The sequence below is a fragment of the Narcine bancroftii genome, chromosome 2 (genome assembly GCF_036971445.1).
Source record: "Narcine bancroftii isolate sNarBan1 chromosome 2, sNarBan1.hap1, whole genome shotgun sequence".
In the NCBI taxonomy this organism is placed as follows: Eukaryota; Metazoa; Chordata; class Chondrichthyes; order Torpediniformes; family Narcinidae; genus Narcine; species Narcine bancroftii.
Genome location: NC_091470.1, coordinates 66,073,631 through 66,096,311, shown reverse-complemented (window position 1 = coordinate 66,096,311; position 22,681 = coordinate 66,073,631). Strand labels below are relative to the sequence as shown.

At 40.0% G+C, this 22,681-nt stretch overlaps 1 protein-coding gene across 4 annotated transcripts in view; it reads right to left on the bottom strand.

The window, feature by feature from the left end:
* LOC138753660 (armadillo-like helical domain-containing protein 4) overlaps positions 1-22,681 on the bottom strand; it is a 69,806-nt gene that overhangs the window by 27,481 nt on the left and 19,644 nt on the right. For 3 of the 4 annotated variants that reach the window (XR_011351339.1, XM_069916911.1, XM_069916912.1), the window contains exon 5: positions 21,719-21,937. Coding sequence is in view for 3 of the 4 variants with exons in the window: in XM_069916911.1 (XP_069773012.1) it covers positions 21,719-21,937 (219 nt within the window). In the remaining variant the exon portion in view is untranslated. The remainder of the gene's footprint in view (positions 1-21,718; positions 21,938-22,681) is intronic. The other variant, XM_069916913.1, reaches the window with a different exon arrangement.

Genomic DNA, 22,681 nt, shown 5'->3' with positions numbered 1-22,681 from the left:
CATAGAGACCACATCTTCCACCCTACCTTTATCAATTTCTTTTGTTATCTCCTCAAAAATCTCAATTAGGCTCATGAGGCATGACCTTCCCTGCGCAATGCCATGCTGACTATCTCTGAGAAGACTGTTCTTTTCCAAATGCTCATAGATCCTGTCATTAACAAACCTTTCCAATAGCTTGCACACCACTGACATAAGACTCACTGGTCTATTATTTCCAGGATTACCCTTGTTATCTTTTTTTGAACAAAGGGTTGTATTTGGCATTCTCCAATCTTCCATCACCTCCCCTGTGGCCAAGGAGGATCCCCCAGCTATCTCTTTCCTCCCTTCCCACAGCAACCTGGTGTAAATTTACAAACAGAGATTATTAGTGTGAGGTGGGTTGAATATGCTTGACAACTTATCAAAAGAGAAAGACTTCCTCTTCCACATGTTGTGAGCTGCGGCAAGATTAGAAGGAGGTACAAACCGCCCCTATGCTTAGCCTTGAGTTTCTCCTAGTTTTTCAATGATTTATCCAATTCATTTTTGAAAGTTATTACTAAATCAATTATATTCTTGCTTCCTCCCTGTTTTTAAACAGTGTATATCACACAATGTCAATTCCCTGCATTTATAAAGAACCATGCATTGCATTCTTTTATTAATAAATTCTGTGTCATCTCCTTATTGATCCTACAACTCAGTCACAATATATCCTTGGACAATCAAACATTTTAATTATTTTGAAATCTGAAATCTGTCTTAACTATTTCTATACCAAAAAAAAATTTCTATTTTTCCAGTCCTTCTCATAACTGCAGTTCTTCAAATTCCCCTCTGCACACTCTTCAAGACCTCAACAGGTTTCTCAACTGTGACCCACAATCCCTTAGCTATGGCTTAATCAACATTTGACAGAGGTTGTAGTGATACACCACTAGCCTACTGCAGGGGGCGACCTGTGTACCTGCAGGAAGAGCACTGGAGGACAAGACAACACCTAGTTGGCTGTCAATCAGCCGACCTGAATGGACCAAGCCCCACCCAGTTGGCTGCCAATCATCCACCGGGATATAAGCCACATCCGCCCCCTCGAGGTCAGTCACTCGGAGCTACAGCTAACTGCAGCAGGGATTTTAAGTGGAATAAAGCCTGTTGATGAGTCTTTGTGTCCACTTTTCTGTACAACAGCGTACCACAAAGGTTTAGCACAATTTTATGTGTATTTCTACTTACCATAATATCTTTATTAAAAATCTCTCTTCCTTATGTTATAATTTAGATGAAAAGTAAAAATTATTCTATTGAAAATCTTCTTCTTCTTTGGCTTGGCTTCGCGGACGAAGATTTATGGAGGGGGTAAAAAGTCCACGTCAGCTGCAGGCTCGTTTGTGGCTGACCAGTCCGATGCGGGACAGGCAGATACGATTGCAGCGGTTGCAAGGGAAAATTGGTTGGTTGGGGTTGGGTGTTGCTGCCTATAAACTGATTAGAGATTAGAGATTCAAGTGTGTGAGTTTTTGGTAAGTAAAATGCGCATAAAATACATTTTTCAAATGTTTCAATGTATTTGCTCTCATGTCTTAATGACTCCCACCTTAATAAAATTCGAATCAAACCACACAGTGAGTCAGAAACCATCTGTGATTTAAGGATTCCCTGTCTGGTCACCTATTTTACCTTCACTGACTTGCCCCACATGAACTTAGCTGCATTCTATGGTCCTGATGATCATTATGCAGTGCCCCAGTAGTAGAAAGCCCTGGCTGAGATGGGATGGAGCGGGGTGGGGGTGGTGGCATCACACATTACCCATTTAACAATTCCACCCATTATCTCTCCACACCCTCCTCAATTTTTCCTCCTCATTTTCCTTATTTCACTTACGGCCTAAGCAACTACCACACTAATTGCACTCAACTGTCAACTTTCCAGTGCACAGCAGCAAGCTGTTGCCATCTACGAAAGTGGAAGCTGAGCTCTGACACTTGTAAGTAGAAATAAAACAATGCATTTTTTAAATGAGGGTGCTTGATTTCATGACTTTTTAGTAATCTCCAGTTTGCCACTTGGGCAATATGTAGCATCTACTTTGCAAGCCTTAAAAAGGATACATCCAAATTTTAGACCAATATATTTTTTTAAAAACTCAGAGGAAGTCAGATTAATTCATTTGTTATTGTTTTATATGACTTTTTAATTTCATGTTGCAGATGAGAGAATGAATGGCACATTGTGTTACCTCAGCCATCTGGGTTTAAAACCAATTCAAATCAACTAAAGAAGCATTTCCTGAGTCCTAGGGTGGCCATTCATATAGTGTGTATCAAAAAATATATATTTTTTTTATAAGATTTAAATGGTATTGCAAACACACACACACACACACACACACACACACAAACACACACGCACACGCACACACACACGCACACACACACACAAACACACACACACACACACACACACACGCACACGCACGCACACACAAAATCTATGACCATGTCCTCCTTTAGGAATGGCCACCCTAGTTCTCTGTCTGCTAAGGAGAGCAATCTGCTGCAATATGAATTTGGAAGATTACTTACAAATTTTTAGTGGGCACAGAGCCCTAAAGCTGTCTTTCATTGGCAAGTTTCCAGAGGGCTAGAGTGCAAGGTACACATGTTTGGCTAGAGGATTTGAGGCAGTATAGGAGGATGCTTGCCTTGCACATTTTATTATGCTCTGCCTAACTTGACAGAACTTGAAGTCAGTACGAGACTGGTGTCTCATTCCTCTTTTCAGTGAACATAAAATTAACAATAAAAAATCATGAAAACAAAATATCACAGATTATGCACATATTTCAACTACCTGGTTTATTTCATTTGCTGACTGTGGCAAGAACTTGTATTCACATCAAAATTTCAGTGCTGAGTCATTATTTCCATTTGTTTCACTGTCAGGTTGTCAATCTTCCCAGTGAACATCGCCAGTGATATCCACACGCTTATTAGGCTGGTCAGATTTATTTATTGTCAGAGTATACACATGGCATCACATACACCCTGAGTTTCCTTTTCCTGCGGGCAAGGCAGAATTACCACTTATTGGTAGTGCAAAAAATAACTGGACACAATGTACACACGTAAACAAATAAATAAATGTAAACAACTGACTGTGGAATACAGAGAGGAAAAAAAACCCCAATAAAATGCAAAAGTAAGAGTCCTTAAATGAGTACATGATTGAGTTTATTGTTGGGGAGTCTGATGGTGGAGGGGTAGCATCTCTTCCTGAATCTGGTTGTGCGAGTCTTGTGGCGCTTATATCTCTTTCCTGATGGTAGCAGCAAGAACAGAGCATGTGTTGGGTGGTGTGGATCCTTGATGATTTCTGCTGCTCTCCGATGGCATTGTTCCCAGTAGACGTTCTCAATAATGGAGTGGGTTTTGCCTGTCCTGGGCTGTGTCCACCTCCTTTTGCAGAGATTTATGCTCAGGGGTATTGGTGTCCCCATACCAAACCACGATGCAGCTGGTCAGCATATTTTCCACCACACATCTGTAGAAACTTGCCAGGATTTCCGATATCACACCAAACCTCCACAAACTGCTGAGGAAGTAGAGGCGCTGACGTGCTTTCTTTATGATGCCATTAATGCATTGGGTCCAGGGAAGACCCTCTGAGATAGTGTCTCCCAAGAACTTAAATTTGTTCACCCTGTGATCCCCCAATGATCATTAGATCAGCCAGGAGGCATGACTTAGCCTAAATGGGTGTATCCTAAGACCCTACCCCAAGACAGATTACTATTCACAGATAAGTTCAAAGAGAATTCATAAAGTATAAAAATATGATAATAATCCTTTGATAACCTAAGAGAATTAAGAATATTAAGACAAAGAAAAAAATAAATAAATCAACAACATTTTTAAGGTAGAGACAGCAACCTCCATAATTAAGGCAACCCAAAGACCAGATTCAAAGTGCTTCTGGTTCCTCAGCCCACTACATCAGTGTTTGATAACAGGGCAGAATTTAGCGACACAGCAAGAGATAGGATCTAGCCAAAGTCTTGACAATTATTTTGTATGCAGCTATCAGCAAGAGTTGGATACAATCCAGCTTAACCTAACAAAAAGCATTTAAAATATCAACAAAGTCATATTTCACAAAAATGGATTGCTATGGATGTCAGCAGAGGTTCCTCTGGGCAGTGTGCTTGGATCAAACATATTCAGCTGCCTTCCATTCATCATATGGCCAGAAGTCCAGATGTTTGTTCATGATGGAGTGATTTTCAATTCTATTCGCAACTCCTCGATAAGGTAAAGCAGCCCATGTCTGCATGTTACAAAATCTGGTCAAAATTTCACATCATGGTAGTGTAGTGGTTAGCAGAATGCTATCACAGCAGCTGTGACCCAGGTTCAAGTCCATCGTTATCTATAAGGAATTTGCATGTTCTCTCTGTGGCCATGTGGGTTTCCTCTGGGTGCTTCAGTTTTCTCTCACATTCCAAAGACATACGGGTTAGAAGGATAACTTGTCACTTAGGTGGAATTGAGTAGAGTAGTATAAGATGAATCAGATTACTCATTTGGCATCTCATTCTTCTTCTTGGCCTCCATCAGTCGTAATTGACCATGGGTATTGCACCTCTGGCAGTCAATGGTATGTTTAGCAACGTCGACTGTGGCTGTGGGGGCCGATCCTGGAATAGCTGGCTCTGCCACAGTTGCTGCAAATATAGAGCATCTCACTCACACCATATAAATTTAGTTTCTCCCTCACTGATGCACAATGACTGCTGTGTGTACTATCTATAAATTACACTACTGTTACCTTGCATACTACCTCTGACAGCACTTCCCAAATGACTAGCCACTGGATGCAAGCAGCATTTGCATGGAAAGATCACCCTCTTCAGAAAGTCCTCCAAGTTTCAGCATCCTCTTTATTGCCAGATCTTCTGTTGTTGGTCTAAATCCTGAAGCTCGCTAACCAACAGGACTATAGAACTTCATTGGCTCTAGAAGGCAGTTCACCATCATCTTCTGAAAGGCGATTAGGGGGTGAGCAATAACCACTGGCCTTGCCATTGACACCCAGATCCACAGAAAAATTATTCTGAAGCCATTTCTGGAAGTCTGGGAGTTTCTGTTAGTTGGCCTCAATTGGTTAGCATTCGGGCAACATATTGAATTATTCTGTAGTCATACAATCTGAGTTTGTTTATTTTGCATCTGATCACTTCACAAAGACTCAAGACTGCCAGCTCTGTGTTTGCACCCCTACATCTTTTTGCCCTCACTTCCACATCCAATGTGCCTCAAAAAAGAGCTGTTTCAGAATCAAATTCTATAGTGGGAACAGTACATGAAAATATTTTAATGATAAAAAGAAAGTTTGGTAAAATACTCAGAGATCAAAATATTTTAGAAGAATTTCTTCTTTCAATGATTAAGGTAGCTTAATGGGAACTCTATTGTCGAGTTCAAAGTTGCTTAATGGGCCCTGCAATGAACAAAACAAATTAAGTCAATACAACCACTGCATTCACAATCTGATCTCCAGTCAAGTATTCTTTCAGCTCCCATAAAGGTTAAGTCCATGGCATAATATTACATTCAATTATTTAATGGCTATAAATCTAAGTTAGCTCATTTTATGTTTTCTTTAAATCGGTGCACTGATAACGAAGCATCATGCTTAATGTTAGCACTTTGCTAAATTTTTGATAGTTAATAATTCTGCTTTAGTACAAATTTGGTAAAGCCAGCCATCTGAAAAATGCCATTGGCTTCTTCAAGCATCTGAAATGAGCTCTTAAGCATCAATTGTCCACATGTAACAATGCATGACCAATTATTAAAATATGTGTGTGTGTGTGTGTTTTTATATATATACCGGGGCGATGAGGTCTGGGCCTGATGTCCCGCTCTCCCAGGGAAAGTGCACACATAATGCATTGCCTCTCCTTTCTCAGTGTAGTGATTGCCGCATGGCTGCTGTTTGGATTGTCAGGCAGGAGGTCACTGTAATTGGCCTCTCCTACATCACTGCATCCATAGCAACATCTTCTCATTAATGTCCCTGGTTTTCACTGAGTTTGCTATGTCATGGTGAGACTGAGTGTCCAGTGGTATAACTAGATGGGTAGGCTGGGCTCGTTAGCATTGGTTGGCAGCCAACCTAAGAGAATGAAAACTCTGATTTCAAATCTGGGCAAATGGGGATCATTAGCCTCGTCAGGCCATCCATCTGGGAGAAGGACACTCCTACATAACACCTACAGCCCGAGGACCTGGCTATCCCCATCCCAGCTTGCTTGGCTGTGGCAGATAAACCCCAGGTGTAAATGGTGGGGCCAGTACTGCAAACACTGCACTCCACCTAAAAAAATCCATTGTGCAGGCTCAAACGACATGTCCATGTCTACAATCCTTCCAAAATCTTTGTTTGCGACACCAAGCCATGACAGATACTGGTCTAATGTACTGTACTTAAAAGCATGTAGCATTAGAAATAAAGTAGATGACCTTGTTTTACAGCTATAGATTAAAAGTTAAGACATTGTGGCCATCACATTGTGGCTTAATGATGGTTGTGAATGGGAGCTGAATGTCCAAGGGTACACAGTTTATAGGAAAGATAGGAAGGTAGTCAGGGGGGGTGGGGTGATATGGCCCTGATTATAAGCAATGATATTAAATCACAAAAAAAAGGAAAATAGTGTCAGAAGAGGTAGAATCCTTAGGGGCTGAACAGCTTGTCGATAAGCCCACCAGGGATCAGCAGTTTTGGATTGGGCGATGTGTAATGAACCTGAGTTGATAAGGGAGCTAAAGGTAATGGACCTCTTAGGAAGTAGTGATCATAATATGATTGAGTTCAGTTTCAAATTTGAAAAGGAGAAGCTGATATCAGGTATGTCAATATTTCAGTGGAATAAAGAAAATTACAGTGGTACAAGAGAGGAAGTGGTCCAAGTTGACTGGAAAAGTAAGCTTGCTGGAGGGACGGCAGAGCAGAATTGGATGATATTTCTACAAGAAATAAAGAAAGTGCAGGATAGATATATTCCAAGAATAAAGAAAATTATGACTGGAAAAATGGCTAAGGTTAAGGCTAAAATAAAAGCAAAAGGGAGGGGATACAAAGAAGCAAAAATTAGTGGAAAACAGAGGACTGGGAAACTTTTAAAAACTTACAGAAAAATACTAAGAAAGTCACTAGGAAAGAAAAGATGAATTGTGAAAAGAAGTTGGCAAATAACATAGGATACTATGTGTTTTTTTTACTATATGAAAAGGAAAAGAGACACAGGTAGATATAGGACCAATTGAAAATGATGCTGGAGAAATTATAATGGGTAACAAAGAGATGGCAGAGGAACTAAATGAGTACTTTGCATCAGTCTTCACTGAGGAAGACAATAGCAATATACCTGATAGTCAGAGGCCTCAGAATTAAGATTACTAGAGAGAAAGTGCTTGGTAAGCTAAATGGACTAAAGATAGATAAGTCTCCCGGACCGGATAAGGTTCACCCACAGATTCAAAAGGAGGTGGCTTTAATGATTATGGAAGCATTGGAAATGATTTTCCAGGGATCAATAGACTCTGGCATGGTTCTGGAGGACTGGAAGGTCACAAATGTAGTTCCACTGTTTAAGAAAGGAGGGAGGCATAAAAAAGAAAATTACAGGCCTATTAGTCCAGCATCGGTAGTTGGAAAGTTACTGGAGTCAATCCTCAAGAACGAGGTTATGAAATACCTCAAGGTATACCCCTAGGTCCAAGACAGCATGGCTTCATGAAGAGAAGATCCTGCCTGACTAACCTATTGGAATTTTTTGAGGAAATCTCAAGTAGGATGGACAAGGGAGAGGCTGTGGATGTTGTGTATTTGAATTTTCAAAAGGCCTTCGATAATTACAGGAAAGATATTACATTGGGAGGAGCACTGGCTGATGGGCAGAAGCAAAGGGTGGGAATAAAGGGATCCTGTTCTGGGTGGTTGCTGGTTATGAGTGGTGTTCCACAGGGACCGTTTCTTTTTACAATGTATATCAATGATTTAGATTATTAATTAAATGGTTTTGTGGCTAAGCTTGCAGATGTCAACAAGATAAGTGGAGGAGCAGGAAGTGTTGAAGAAACCAAAAGGTTGCAGAGAGACTTGGACAGCTTGAGAGAGTGGGTAAAGAAATGGCAGATACAATGTTGAGAAATGTACGATTATACATTTTGGAAGAGAAAATAAACAGACAGATTATTATTTGGGTAGGGAGAAAATTCAAAATTCAGTAGTCCACCAGATTGGATCAGCAGTGAAGAAAGCGAATGCTATGTGGGCATTCATTTCAAGAGGAATAGTGTATAAGAGTAAGGAGGTGTTGATGAGGCTCTATGGGGCACTGGTGAGTCCTCATTTGGAGTACTGCATGCCCCTTATCTTAGAAGGGATGTAATGATTTTTGGAGAGAGTTCAGAGAAGATTTACAAAGTTGATTCCTGGAATGCAAGGGGTAATATATGAGGAGCATTTATCAGCTCTTGGACTGTATTCATTGGAGTATAGAAGAATAGAAGAATGAGAGGGGATTTCATAGAAACATTTTGCTGAAAGGATTGGACAGAGTAGGTGTGAATAAGATTTTTCCCTTGATGGATGAGTCCAGGACAAGAGAGCACAGTCTTAGAATTAGAGGGTACCCATTTAAAACAGAGATAAGGAGAAATTTCTTTAGCTAAAGGGTTGAGGATTTGTGGAATTCATTGCCACATACAGCTGTGGAGGCTCATTCATTGGGGAAGTTTAAGGAGGAGACTGATAGATATCTAATTAGTCAGGGTATCAAGGGATATGGGAAAAAGGCTGGAAATTGGAACTAGGTATGAGAACAGTTTAGCTTATGGTGGAGTGGCGGAGCAGACTCAATGGGCTGAATGGCCTACTTCTGTTCCTTTATCTTGTGATTATATACACTGTGTGTGTGTGTGTGTGTGTGTGTGTGTGTGTGTGTGATTTTTATGAGAGTGCACACTGTAAAGTTGCATTTATTTTCCATAAAGAATATCAAGGATTTTAAGACTTTGAGGTTGAAAATGAGTAATTTTATTGTTTAAAATCTGAGATCTGAGAATCTTTACAACCAAAACTGATCAACACAAAATGTTACGAACTGAGCAGCAATAATCAATGAACCAGACTGTTTAATTTTAAATCATTAATTTTATTTCTTACTCTTAAGCTATAATCTTAACTCTTAAACTATCCTTAACATTAAATCTATCCCCAGCTATGTGTAGGTGTTTTGTGTGTGTGTGTGTGTGTGTGTGTGTGTGTGTGTGTGTGTGTGTGTGTGTGTGTGTGTGTGTGTGTGTGTGTGTGTGTGTGTGTGTGTGTGTGTGTGTGTGTGTTACCCAAACCATTACAGTCCAAGCCAAAATCTAGAAAGTTACTTCAAAGTTCAGGCTTTCAAATTCAGTGTTTAAGTGAAGACCTTTGAAATTTGATGCCCAGAATTAATGTTGAACTGATGGGAGACTGGAGTTGTAGTTGCTACAGACTCATGAATTCCTCTTGCGTTGCCTTTGAAGAAATGTCCATCCACGCAAGCTGTGGTCATAACACTCCTGGCCCCTTTTGTAGGCAATACTCGAATTTGGCAGCCTCCACAAAGCTTCCAAGACCCTGGCACGGTAACTTCACTCCTAGTAACACTTAAAGTGAAGCAGTCTTTCCAAGTGCCCTCCACTGTTGGTCACAATCAAAATGAAGCACTTTGGTTTCCAAAAGGACCCTTCTGGCACAGGTCAATACACCAAAAAGGCCCAGTCATTCACAGAGCATGCTTTGTCTGAATTCCAGAAAAATGACTGACCACAAGATCCGTTTTCAAACACTGATGTCTCTTCAGCAGCCAGAATGGTTCTCCCCTGCAAAATCACAGTGTGTTTGTAAACGTATCAAATTCTAGAACAGACTGTGACAAGTCTTCCCTCAGTTCTTCCAATGTATTGAACTATCGCTGGGCTGTGACTTGTGTTGTGCTTGAGTGAGTGAAATGTTAACTGTGACCATTCAGTCCCTCCTGTCTATACTATCCCTTACAGTGATAATCCCATTTTACTAAAACGGGAGCTCGTAATAAAAAACAAGAAAACTCTTGGGAAAATTTCTAATGATGGTGATACTTAAATATAATTTTACAAGAGAAAAGAATGCTTAGGCTGAATTGAAATTTTTTAAAAACAGCCAATTCTAATCTTTCAGGTCAACTTTTAAAAAGAAATACAAGAGAAACAGTTTCTTTTTCTTTAAAGAAAGAAATACCTTGGGGTTTTTTTTCAAGATCAGAAACAATGTCAAACTACTTTGAATTAGGGTTTTAATGCAAGATCCAGTGAATGCAAGTGGATTTATTTTATTCTAGGTCAATCGATATCATGAAAATTGACTCATAAGAAGCAATGTATCAGAGAACGTACATTGTTTCTTAAATTATTTGCTTCTTGACCATATCTGATACACATTAGTGTGATTAATTCATAAAATTCTGTTCCATGAAGATTCTAATAGAGATAGCACATTCACACTAAAATGATTTTGGATTTGGTACATTTAGAATTTCTTCCATAAACAATTCAAGACCGCAAGTTGGCTCCAGAAATTCAATTTGTATTATTTAATCAAGTCTTTCTCTCCATGTGACATTACAGAGTAATGTTTACTCTTCACTTCCACTCCAAAACCCTCCATTAAGTATACCTAGCTCCTGTGTACATAGGAGTAAAAGATGAAAGTCTCCAGACAGCATGATTGAAGTAAAAACACAATGCTGGATAAACTCAGCAGGTCAGAGTACTTTATATTGCAAAGCTAAAGAGACATAAGCTATGTTTTGCCCTTGATCACTTCATCAAGGAATGACAAATCACCCAAACAAATAATGGGGCAGGGGTAGGTGCTGTGGGAGGAGCACAGTCCACAGGCAGCAGGTTATAAATACATGGATAAGGGAGGGAGGGTACTTATCCACCAGCAAGCAGAGTGAGGAGGGAAGGCTCTGTGAATGGAGAGGGAAGGGGTGGAGAGCTGGAGGAAAGAAGACAGGGAATGGGCAGGGAAGGAGAACAGAGAGTAGGCTAGCAGAAACCAGAGAAGTTCATGTTAATGCCATCTGGTTAGAGAGTGCCCAGGCGGAAAATCAAGTTTTGCTCCTCCAATTTACGGTTGGTCTTGATATGACAGTACATGAGGCCATGGACAGACACATCAGCATGTGAGTGAGACGCAGAATTGAAATGTTTGGCCACCGGGAGATCCCTGTCACCAATGCGGACAGAGCGAAGGTGCTCAGCAAAGTGATCTCCCAGTCTGCGTCCAGTCTCTTCAATGTAGAGAAGGGCACAACGTAAGCACCAGATGCAGTAGATGACTCCCATAGATACACAAGTGAAGTGTTGCTTAACTTGAACGGAGTATTTGGGGCCCCGAATGGTGGTGAGGGAGAAGGTGTGGGCATGTGTGACTTTTCTTGCAGCCACAGGGAAAGATGCCATGAGATGATTAATGAGGAGGGATGAGTGGACGAGGGAATCTCTCAGGTATTTAGAGATGCATTATGAATCCATATGTTACATTAAACCTTTTCATTATTTGAAATGCACATGGTAACATTATCCACTGACATTCCCACTTCTGAGATGATGATAAAACAAATTAAGTCAATACTGATGATGGTACTCCATTTTGGATAATGCCATAAGATTTCATGGGATGATGTTCCAGGGAGCCAGAGCCTTTATTGCCCAACTAAATATCACTTTACTATCTCTTCAGGAATATCTGCCTGGTAACTGGTACAGGATATACGCCAGAGGCTGTGATGACAAAGTAAAGGACAATTCTGAGAGCATGATTATTGCTATTTCACCAATCTGTGGGCAATTCAGTTGGGGTGGATTTCTCTTTTCAGTATCCCTATACAACGCTATAAGTCCATCCTACTTTCTTTATTATATACTGCATTGATTTTTCACTCTATAGGGAGGGTGGCCACAGTGGCTCCCAAAATTCATGGAGTAAAGTCCCTCAAAAATTATATATAATTTCTGACACTTTGAACAATGCGGAAAACACTGTTTCATCAGGTTATACATGTCCAGCCTGATGAAAATAAACTTGAATTTGAACATTAGCAGTAAGTACATAAATAAAAAATGTAATTTTTCATTTTTCAAACCCAGGACTTCACTAAATATGTCATTCTCTCTTTGTTACTATACAAGAAATGTTCACCAGAGAACTAGTTAATGCAATTAGTTTGTCCAACCTTGATTAAAAATCTTTCCTATTTTTAAGGATGTCTACAAAACATTTCAGTTTAATCTCAACAACTAATGATTGAACAAATGATGCTGGAAGGTTGCATTTTGTGATAAATGGAATATGATCATATGTCGGTGTTAAGCTACTCTTTTGATGTTGAAGCTAAAGTCCATTTCTAACCCTGTTTCCCCTATAATCATGCCTGATAAGAAGTCAAATATTGAATCAGACACCAATCTGCTATCCTTATTCAATGCAAGAAACTTCAAGGTGAAGGAAATTGTTTTATTTGCTCCCCTGCTGTGGAAGAGAATGATGAGCAAAGGTAGAGAGGATGGTAAATAATATTAGATGCCACCAACTGTATGACATTATAATAGCTCTGACAAATATAATGCAGAAATACCTTGATTTGTCTTAGAATATCAATGCAAATAAGAGGTTTTGTTACTTGCGTTCCAGAATTTGTTGTAATGGGTTGCTTGAAAGACAAGTTATAAAACAGACTTCATGATTAGCTCAGCTATATGCATGACATTGTGTTGTTAACCTTGGCAGTTAAGAACTTCCAATGAAATTTTAACAAAATGAGAGAAAATAAATATTCAACAACACAGTCCTGACTTTAAATTAATGAAATTGAGAAGTGACTGGATTTAATCCCTGTACAGTTCAAAGCAAAAAGGAAGCCAAATGTGCTTTTAATTATAACAATAATATAAACAATTAGTTTTGCAATTGTGTTATTTTTTTTCCTTTTTGGATGTTTTTTTATATTTTCCAGAATATGCTTCTGATAATTTTGGTTAATCCTTTGAATGAGATCTGATATGATATATGATTTGCTTTGGTGAGAGGAGAGAGTTTTTGTGGATGATTAATTATAATTACATTAGCTTCAAGATAACTATTGATTAAGGATTGCTGCTCATTGATCTTGATATTCACCCAATTCTAATTTCCCAAATTCAAAATAGCTGCAAACCCCATAATGTGTGCAGCAAAGCAGATAACACATGACGTCAGGAGATGGCTTAATTGGAGCAACTAATGTGGGAGTTATGTTTGATCTTTCTTGTCTACAAAATCAGGCAAAGAATTCATCTTAAAACAATGTTTCACAAGGATCACTTGAGTAGTCCTCTCATCCTATTACGTTGATGGTGATGTTCTTAGCTGTGTGAGTCACGGATTGAGAAGTTAGAAAGATAGGGTAAGAGCATAAGTATCCCAGAACGTCACGTTTCATTATTCACTGCTTTTTGAGTCTTCACAAACCTTACATAACTTTCCTTTGTTCACTTGTCAAGGGATTATAGTGTGATTTACTGTTGAGGTGGCCCTTCACAGTTCCCCCACGGGGTCTCACTAAATGAAGGACGAACGCAACGGTCCAGCAGGCTGCACAAGGCCCATAGCACTGCTCTCCAATTGGCCACAACCAAAAGAGCTTAACTAGCCTATCAGGGAAAGCGGATCACAAACGCACCAATCAGCGTTGAGAAGGTTTTGACCATGCCCCTCAGCTTGAGAATAAAAGGAGGGCTGTGAGCCTAATAAAGCTGTCAGTATTAAGTACACCCAACTGGGGTTCGTAGTGTTCTCTCTGGAAACAGCGTGTTCTTTCGGAGCTATCCCGCACGCAGCTATAACTTTTCCTGCGCTATAAGCTTTGCAGAGCCATAGCTTGTCGCAGCTAGCTACAGTGTCACTTACAACAATGTAGGTGTCCCTGAAGCAGATAAGGAACCCTGAAGTAGTGCAGACAATAACAAAAAGACATGATCAGATATTGACAAGAAGGTTTTTCACAAATACATTTACTAAAAGATATATTGGTCTGAAATTTTCTGGGAAAAAGGGAGGCTTACACATACTTTTAGCAATTTAGCCGCAACTTATTACAAGGAAGTGATTCTCTGTAAAATGCTTTTGAGACCTGGATGACCTTGAATTGTGGGCAATACAGTACTGCAGCAAGTAAAACTGCTCATTGCTCCAACAACTTGTCTTTGTCCTTTCTTTGGCTCCAATTAGAACTGCTGCCAATAGTCAACAACATCCAGCCCATAATATTTATACTACATATACTCTGGACAAGTCTGCATCATTTATTTTTCCCAAGCTGCTATAAATAATATATTAGAACCTCATCTTCATTTACTATATAAATATCATTGTGGGGAGCAGGAGAATTGTTGCTTACTCCTTAACTTAAGACATAATTTTCTTCAATGGAATACAATCACCAAGTTGCATATATATATTTCTGTTAACTCTTCATGGGTAAGGTAGGATGCAAAGTATAGGGATAAATTATAAGCACTATTTTGAAATAGAGAGGTATGCTCAAGGTTGTTAAGATACTCTATGAATAGAAACTTTGTTTCCTTCCATTATTTTTGATTATTTTGATTATTTAACCAAAGAATATTTAATTAAAATAATTTTAAGTTAATAATAGCTCAAAAAAGTTTACACCCACAACCTCTGGAATGCACCCTGGGTTCAAATGAAGAGTCCGTCTGCAGCACTCCATGTTAATTTGAAACAGTGAGTGTTGTGAAGACATTCTGCTGAACAACATGCTGAGATCACCTTATTAAGCAATGAAACGGTTGCCAGGAGCCCAATTTTCAAATGATTGATTGTGCAAACAAATACAAATGGCAAGTGCACATGGCAATTGGACTGTTTAATTTCTTGCATGGAAAAAGGGTTTGCAATCCTCGAACTTACTTTTGAATTGAAATACACATATGAAAGGAATTTGTCTGCAATCTAAATCAGAAAAAAGGATGAAAACTCCATTAAATTGATAGCAATTGGATCTAAATCTGAAACAGGGATAAGGTACCCTTTTAAGTAGTTTGATCACTTAAAATTGGCTGTATCTTACTAGAACATGCATCAGTTTATTTTCCCTAACGCTAAAAGAAATACAAGTGAGGAATTGTGCAGAATTCCAAATTTAGTTGATAGAACAAGCGGTTGCATTGTTTGCAAACTTCTACAGGTGTACCGTTGTGGAGAGCATTCTATCTGGTTGCATCACTTGTATGGTGGTGCCAATCCACAGGTCAGGAATAAGCAGCAGAGTGCTGCAAACTCCATTAGAACATCTTTAAGAGGCAGTGCCTGAAGGATGCAGCAAGGACCCTCACCACCCAGACCATGCCCTTTTATCCATCGGGCACACAAAACTCAAAACGGTCAACCAGTTTACCTATCTCAGCTGCACCATTTCATCGGATGCAAAGATCGACAACGAGATAGACAACAGACTCGCCAAGGCAAATAGCGCCTTTGGAAGACTACACAAAAGAGTCTGGAAAAACAACCAACTGAAAAACCTCACAAAGATTAGCGTATACAGAGCCGTTGTCATACCTACACTCCTGTTCGGCTCCGAATCATGGGTCCTCTACCGGCATCACCTACGGCTCCTAGAACGCTTCCATCAGCATTGTCTCCGCTCCATCCTCAACATTCATTGGAGCGACTTAATCTCCAACATCGAAGTACTCGAGATGGCAGAGGCCAACAGCATCGAATCCATGCAGCTGAAGATCCAACTGCGCTGGGTAGGTCATGTCTCCAGAATGGAGGACCATTGCCTTCCCAAGATCGTGTTCTATGGCGAGCTCTCCACTGGCCACCGTGACAGAGGTGCACCAAAGAAGAGGTACAAGGACTCACTGACAAAAGACAAAGGAGGAAAAACCCAACACCCAACCCCAACCAACCAATTTTCCCTTGCAACCGCTGCAACCGTGTCTGCCTGTCCCGCATCAGACTTGTCAGCCATAAACGAGCCTGTAACTGACGTGGACATTACCCCTCCATAAATCTTCGTCCGCGAAGCCAAGCCAAAGAACCATCAAAGAGGTGGTACAGAAATCTGAAGACACACTCAATGTTAAAAAGACAGCTTTTTCCCCTCCGCCATCAGATTTTTGAATGGACGATGAGCCTATAGAAACTACTTCACTTTTTCTACTACTAATTTTTGTTTTAATCTTATATTTATGTAATTTATGGTAATTTTGCACCTTGTTCTGCACCATACTGCTGTTGCAAAACAACAAATTTCAAGACATGTTCATGACAATAAACCTGATACTGTTTCTGATTAATTCACCATCCTCTAGGTAAAGAAATTCCTCCTCATCTGTTCTCAAAGAACATTTTTGTCTGCTGATGCTATGCCCTGTGATCCCAGACTTCCTCACTCTATTCAGTCCTTTCAGTAATCTAGAGATTTCAATGAGATTCTCACCCTCCCCCCCTCCCCCACCAATTCTTCTGAACTCAAGCGAGTACAGTCTCAGTACCCTTTCGTTCCTAGCATCATTCTAGTGAATCTCCTCTGAACCCTCTCCAATGCCAACACATCCTTATATAAGGAGCTCAAATCTGCTGATTATTCCAAGTGCAGTCTGACAGATGCCTTGTAAAGCCTCAACATTACTCAAAACAAATGCTAACATTGCATTTGACTTCCTTACCGCCATGTAGAGGGACTCTACTCCCAAGCCTTCTGCACCTCTGATATCTTAACTCATCGCCTTTTTAGAAAATAGTCTATTTTTTTTTTCTTTCCACCAAAGTGCATGATCATTCTACACTGTGTTCCATCCACTATTTCCTTGCCCAATTTCCTAAACTGTTGAAGTCCTTCTGCCAACTCTGTTTCCTCAAGATTACCTGCCCCTCCTCCCATCCACTTATTATTTGTATCATAAACTTAACCACAGAGCCATTCATTTAATCATCCAAATCATTGACATGTAACATGAAAAGAAATGGTCCCAGCACTGAGCCAATTTCTGCCTCATTCTAATATCTTTCCTGCAAGACAATGGGCTCTTATCTTGCTAACAGCCTCACATGCAGCACCTTGTCAAAGGCCAAGTAAACAGCATCCACTGACTCTTCTTTATCTATCCTTCCTGTTATTTCCTCAGAATTCTAACAGGTTTGATGTACCATCAATAATCACAAAAGGCTGGAGTTGTGAAACTATCAGGCTTTTATTAACTAAAGACTGGAACAACCATCAGCAAAGAGAAAGGGGGAGCATGCAAGGGGCTATGGGTAGGATCAGCCTCAGGAGGCAAGTCCAGCCAGTCATGGCATAACAGTGGTTATCAGGCAAGATTTCTCCCCAAGAAAACCATGTTGACTACAGCCTATTTGATTGTGTGCCCCCACATACCCCAAAACCTCATCCTGAATAATAGATTCTAATATCTTGCCAACCTTTTGTCGTCAGGCTAACCAGCCTATAATATCCTGAGTTTTTTTTGCCTCCTGAAGAGTAACAAATATTTAAGTGGAGTGACAATTCCAGAACTGCTTCATGCTACCTAACAGGCCAGAAATTAAATTCACATATGAAATGGAAAGATTGGAACCATGCAAATATAATTTTGTGCCAAAAATTAACTATTTTCTTTCAAATTCATATCTTCTCCATGTTCAACAATATGATCAAGCAAAGTATGTCAAAGTATAAAATACAAATCTTGTTGGTTGTACGTGCACGAAACGATAACTGGCAATGTGTTTCAAAAAACTTCTAAATTCTAATCAAGCCTCTTTGATTAGCTGATTTGTAAATGAATCATGAATTTTTTTGTGGACTTTTGGCTACCCTTTTAAAAACATACCTCTTTTTGTTGGCGCCCTCCAGTGGTCCTTTAAAGGACCAAGGTCTACTGCATGATGACAATTTCCAGGCTTGTTCTGAAAATAGGCATTAGTACTTAGACATTCATCCTTTCAGCAGCGCTAAGCCTACTATTTATTGGCTTATATGGAATGAATATTAGAGCTAGAAGCAGTGCCATCAGAATGAATTTCTTGGAGCAGTTTCCTTATTAATAAATTTATAAGGACAATTTCTCTTTTCGGCAACTGGCATTTTTTTTGACATACAGCAAGGTAACAGACTATTTCAGCCCACGAGCCCATGCTGCCCAATTACACCCAATTAGCCTACAAACCCTGTATGTTTTATAGGGTGGGAGGAAACTGGAACACCCAGAGGAAAGCTTGCAGATACGCAGAGAACGCTAGATTTGAACCCTCATCTCTGGCATTGTAAGCACTATACTAACCATGCAACCCAAGGGAGAAAGAATGATCAGCGCATATTTCTGGAGGTTTTCACAACCCGAGGATACACCAAAGCTCTTCATAACTTGGCATTTTTTTTTTTAAGTACTGTGACGGATTCAATGAAAGTGACGTGGAACCCACTGGTACAATAAATTTCCACAACAATAGCATTAATTAATCTGATTATCTGTTTTGGAGATGTTCCCTAGAATAGACCTGCTCTATACTGTAGTACCATGGGATTAATAACTTCACATCTAAAAGAAAGCATCCCCTGATACTGCAGGACTCCCTCTGTGGTTCAATGTTGTAACAGCTTGGTTTATGCACTCTAATTTCCAAAATAAAACTTGACCTTTTTAAACTTTAACCATAGATAATAAAATGCAAGTCACTACAATCTTGGATGCTTGGGCATAAGTAACTGGCTCCTAAAGCGGGTCTCTTTACGTCCATTTTTGTATGAATGAAGAGTGCCTCGTTGATGGTTTATTATTCAAATTGAAAAAACCATATTGTGAGATCATCGTAGCTATAGGCGTAACCATATCTCAGTTTAAGGAAAAATAAATCTTTAATTGAACAAATTTACTCTTCCCTACAAATTATTGACCTAACCCTCTCTATTTTTCAAATATGATTGCCTTGCAGCTCATATTTTAGAATTACTATTGGCAGTCATGCATTTCCCTGCACTGGATGCATGAACTTAGGCTATGTTGTCCCTAATTTGTCAGAAAAATTAATAAAGCTCAAAAGTAGGTTTAATCTGCAAGATTTGACATGCTCATATTGCCTAACTGCAAACTGTGCTGTAAAAGGTATTTGAGCGAGTTGCCGCTGATTCGATAGGTGATGAGAATGATTTGTAATTATGGCAGAGATATGTGCAGCTACATTAATAACCAAATCATAGTCATATTTACAGCTGAAAGTGAGAGCAAAAGGAAGGACCTAGTTAATGCTTTGCTCTTATTTCCTTTATTATACCCGTCATCCTGCAAACAGAAATGTTCAAATATTTCTGCTAACTTCCCTGTTAACGTCAAACTGGCAATGAAGGTTCCAAGATGCGAGACAGCAAAAGAATGTGTCAAACATGATAAAAGAAATGAACTTGATGGCCCACACAAGACTGCCATGAATCCTTTCTCATCCTACAGTTTGAGCTGGTGCCTGGAAGCGATAGAGCGTCTGATCCTGCATCCTCAGGAGTACTGCTCTCCTTGGAGCTCCTTTCTGTGATGAAGTAAATGGAGAAAGAGATAAAAGGAATGTTGTCAAGGAGACAGGAGCAGTACTGACTCAACCACTACTGACACTCTGCCCAAGTGATTCCAGGAAAGATGGTGAAAATCTCATGTTGTTCATATCAAAATACTTGAAATGCCTGCAACGAACATAGCAGTCTTTGATTGTATAATATGGCATTTCAAAAGAAGTATGCAAATTCAGCAGCACCATTAATAAAACTAATGTGAAAGGAGCTCCGAGTGGAGATGCCATTTGGGGAGTCTTAGGTCTGTAATTTGTGGCAATTCCATGCCTAAGGTAACAGATTTTATAATTAATGATTCATGCAGATTGATAGCAGAAGTACAAATATGTTACAGGATGTAATTGACATGGTAGGGTCACCCAACTTTGTGGTATTCTTTATTGCAAGTCTTGATTTTTTTAAAAATTGTTACACTTGCTTGATTTATGTGCAGAGGCGATATTTTTTAAATGCAGAGTATCCCTATTTTGGTAAGTCCACCTATGTCAGTTTCTGCATCCTGTCCTTCTGCCCCAGAGCAGTTTTGCATCATTTTCTAAGTGCTTATTTTTAAAAGAAAGCCTGGATAAGCCTTTTGGCCCTAAATTCTTTCAGCAAACAGAGTTTGTCAGCGCAAATCAGCAATGACCCATGTTGAGTTTGGATGAACTGTAAAGTTGGAGCAACCAGAAGTATGAATGGGTACTAGAATTTTCAATTGGTGCTCCATTGCCTGCATTTCACTTTCTATCATTGCTATTGCTTGACAGTTGTCAAACTGCATGTGTGTGTGTGGTTTAGTGCAGAAACAGAGTGAGCCACCAAAATGCAAGTATCCTCATATTAAGTTAGTTGTTACAGCCAGTTTACCTATCTCGGCTGCACCATTTCATCAGATGCAAGGATCGACAACGAGATAGACAACAGACTCGCCAAGGCAAATAGCGCCTTTGGAAGACTACACAAAAGAGTCTGGAGAAACAACCAACTAAAAAACCTCACAAAGATAAGCGTATACAGAGCCGTTGTCATACCCACACTCCTGTTCGGCTCCGAATCATGGGTCCTCTACCGGCATCACCTACGGCTCCTAGAACGCTTCCACCAGCGTTGTCTCCGCTCCATCCTCAACATTCATTGGAGCGCTTTCAACCCTAACGTCGAAGTACTCGAGATGGCAGAGGTCGACAGCATCGAGTCCATGCTGCTGAAGATCCAGCTGCGCTGGATGGGTCACGTCTCCAGAATGGAGGACCATCGCCTTCCCAAGATCGTGTTATATGGCGAGCTCTCCACTGGCCACCGTGACAGAGGTGCACCAAAGAAAAGGTACAAGGACTGCCTAAAGAAATCTCTTGGTGCCTGCCACATTGACCACCGCCAGTGGGCTGATATCGCCTCAAACCGTGCATCTTGGCGCCTCACAGTTTGACGGGCAGCAACCTCCTTTGAAGAAGACCATAGAGCCCACCTCACTGACAAAAGGCAAAGGAGGAAAAACCCAACACCCAACCCCAACCAACCAATTTTCCCCTGCAACCGCTGCAACTGTGTCTGCCTGTCCCGCATCGGACTTGTCAGCCACAAACGAGCCTGCAGCTGACGTGGACATTTACCCCCTCCATAAATCTTCGTCCGCGAAGCCAAGCCAAAGAAAAGACAGTAAAGTATAAATCATGTTTATTCCTATTGCTTACCCATTTGAAAGCAGTAAATTTTTTCCTATGAAAATTAGTAATAGAATATACAAAATAAAGCAAAATATCTCAGTGTGTGTGTGTGTGTGTGTGTGTGTATATATATATATATATATATATATTAGTATACTGACCTATGTTCATCTTATTTTGATGCATTTATATATAAATTATATTTTTACATATTCTTTCGAGAGGTCAGGAAATCTCTTCATTAATATATGTAGTTTTGCAACACATTGGAAGTTCAACTGAAAATTATGTCCTGTTGTATTTTTTTAAAAACCATTTAAGTAGCATGCACAAAAATTAAGTTAATTATTCTTACCAAGACTTTTAGTACCTTGGTCATGCTGGTTCCATTCAAAGGAATCTGGAAGCTGATATGAAACCCCCATCACTTTCGTCAAGTTTCCATTGCCCCTTTTGGGACCACCAGGTGTCACATATGATAATGAAGGAACTTCAGTATCATAATCCATACTATCTTCATCCAAATCAATATCCTCATCTTCATCCTCCTCCTCATCTTCATTCCCGTCTTCCTCTATATAAAGAATTAAAAAACCCAGAAGGTAATTTCACATTAGGTCAAATAATGGAAAATTATGAATCAGAATACAGGAAGGACATTGAGAATCTGGTTGGGTGGTACCACAGCAACAATCTTGCTCTCAGCATCAACAAGACCAAAGAGCTTATTGTAGATTTTAGGAATGGGAGGCTGAGGGACCAGGTACCTGTCTGAGTTGATGGGACAGGGGAGGAGAGGGTCAGTACCTTCAAGTTCCTGGGACTCCACACATCAGAGGGTCTCTCCTGGATCCAGAACATCAAGGCAACCATGAAGAAGGCATATCAAACTTCAACAGGAGCATAGTGGAAAGTATACTGACGGGTTGCATCGTGGCCTGGTGTGGTAATATGAGTGCCTAGGAATGCAGAAGGCTTCAGAGCTTAACAACATAGCCAGGTTCATTGCAGGCTCTGACCTCTCATTCACTGAAGACATTCAAGAGACACCTTGCCTCAAAAAGGCAGCTAACATTACAGATGACCCCCATCACCTTGGATGCAACCTCTTCTCATTGCTATCTCCAAGAAGAAGATACAGAAGCCTGAACTCCAGAATCTCCAGGTCTAAGAGAGGTATTTTTCTAAAAGCTTGAATCTCCCCTTACAACCCTAATAGCTGGAATATGCCTGAGATAGTCTGATCTCAGAAGCTAAGCAGGCTCAGGACAGGTCAGTACTTGGAGGGGAGACTGCCTAGGAACACAAGGTGTTGTGA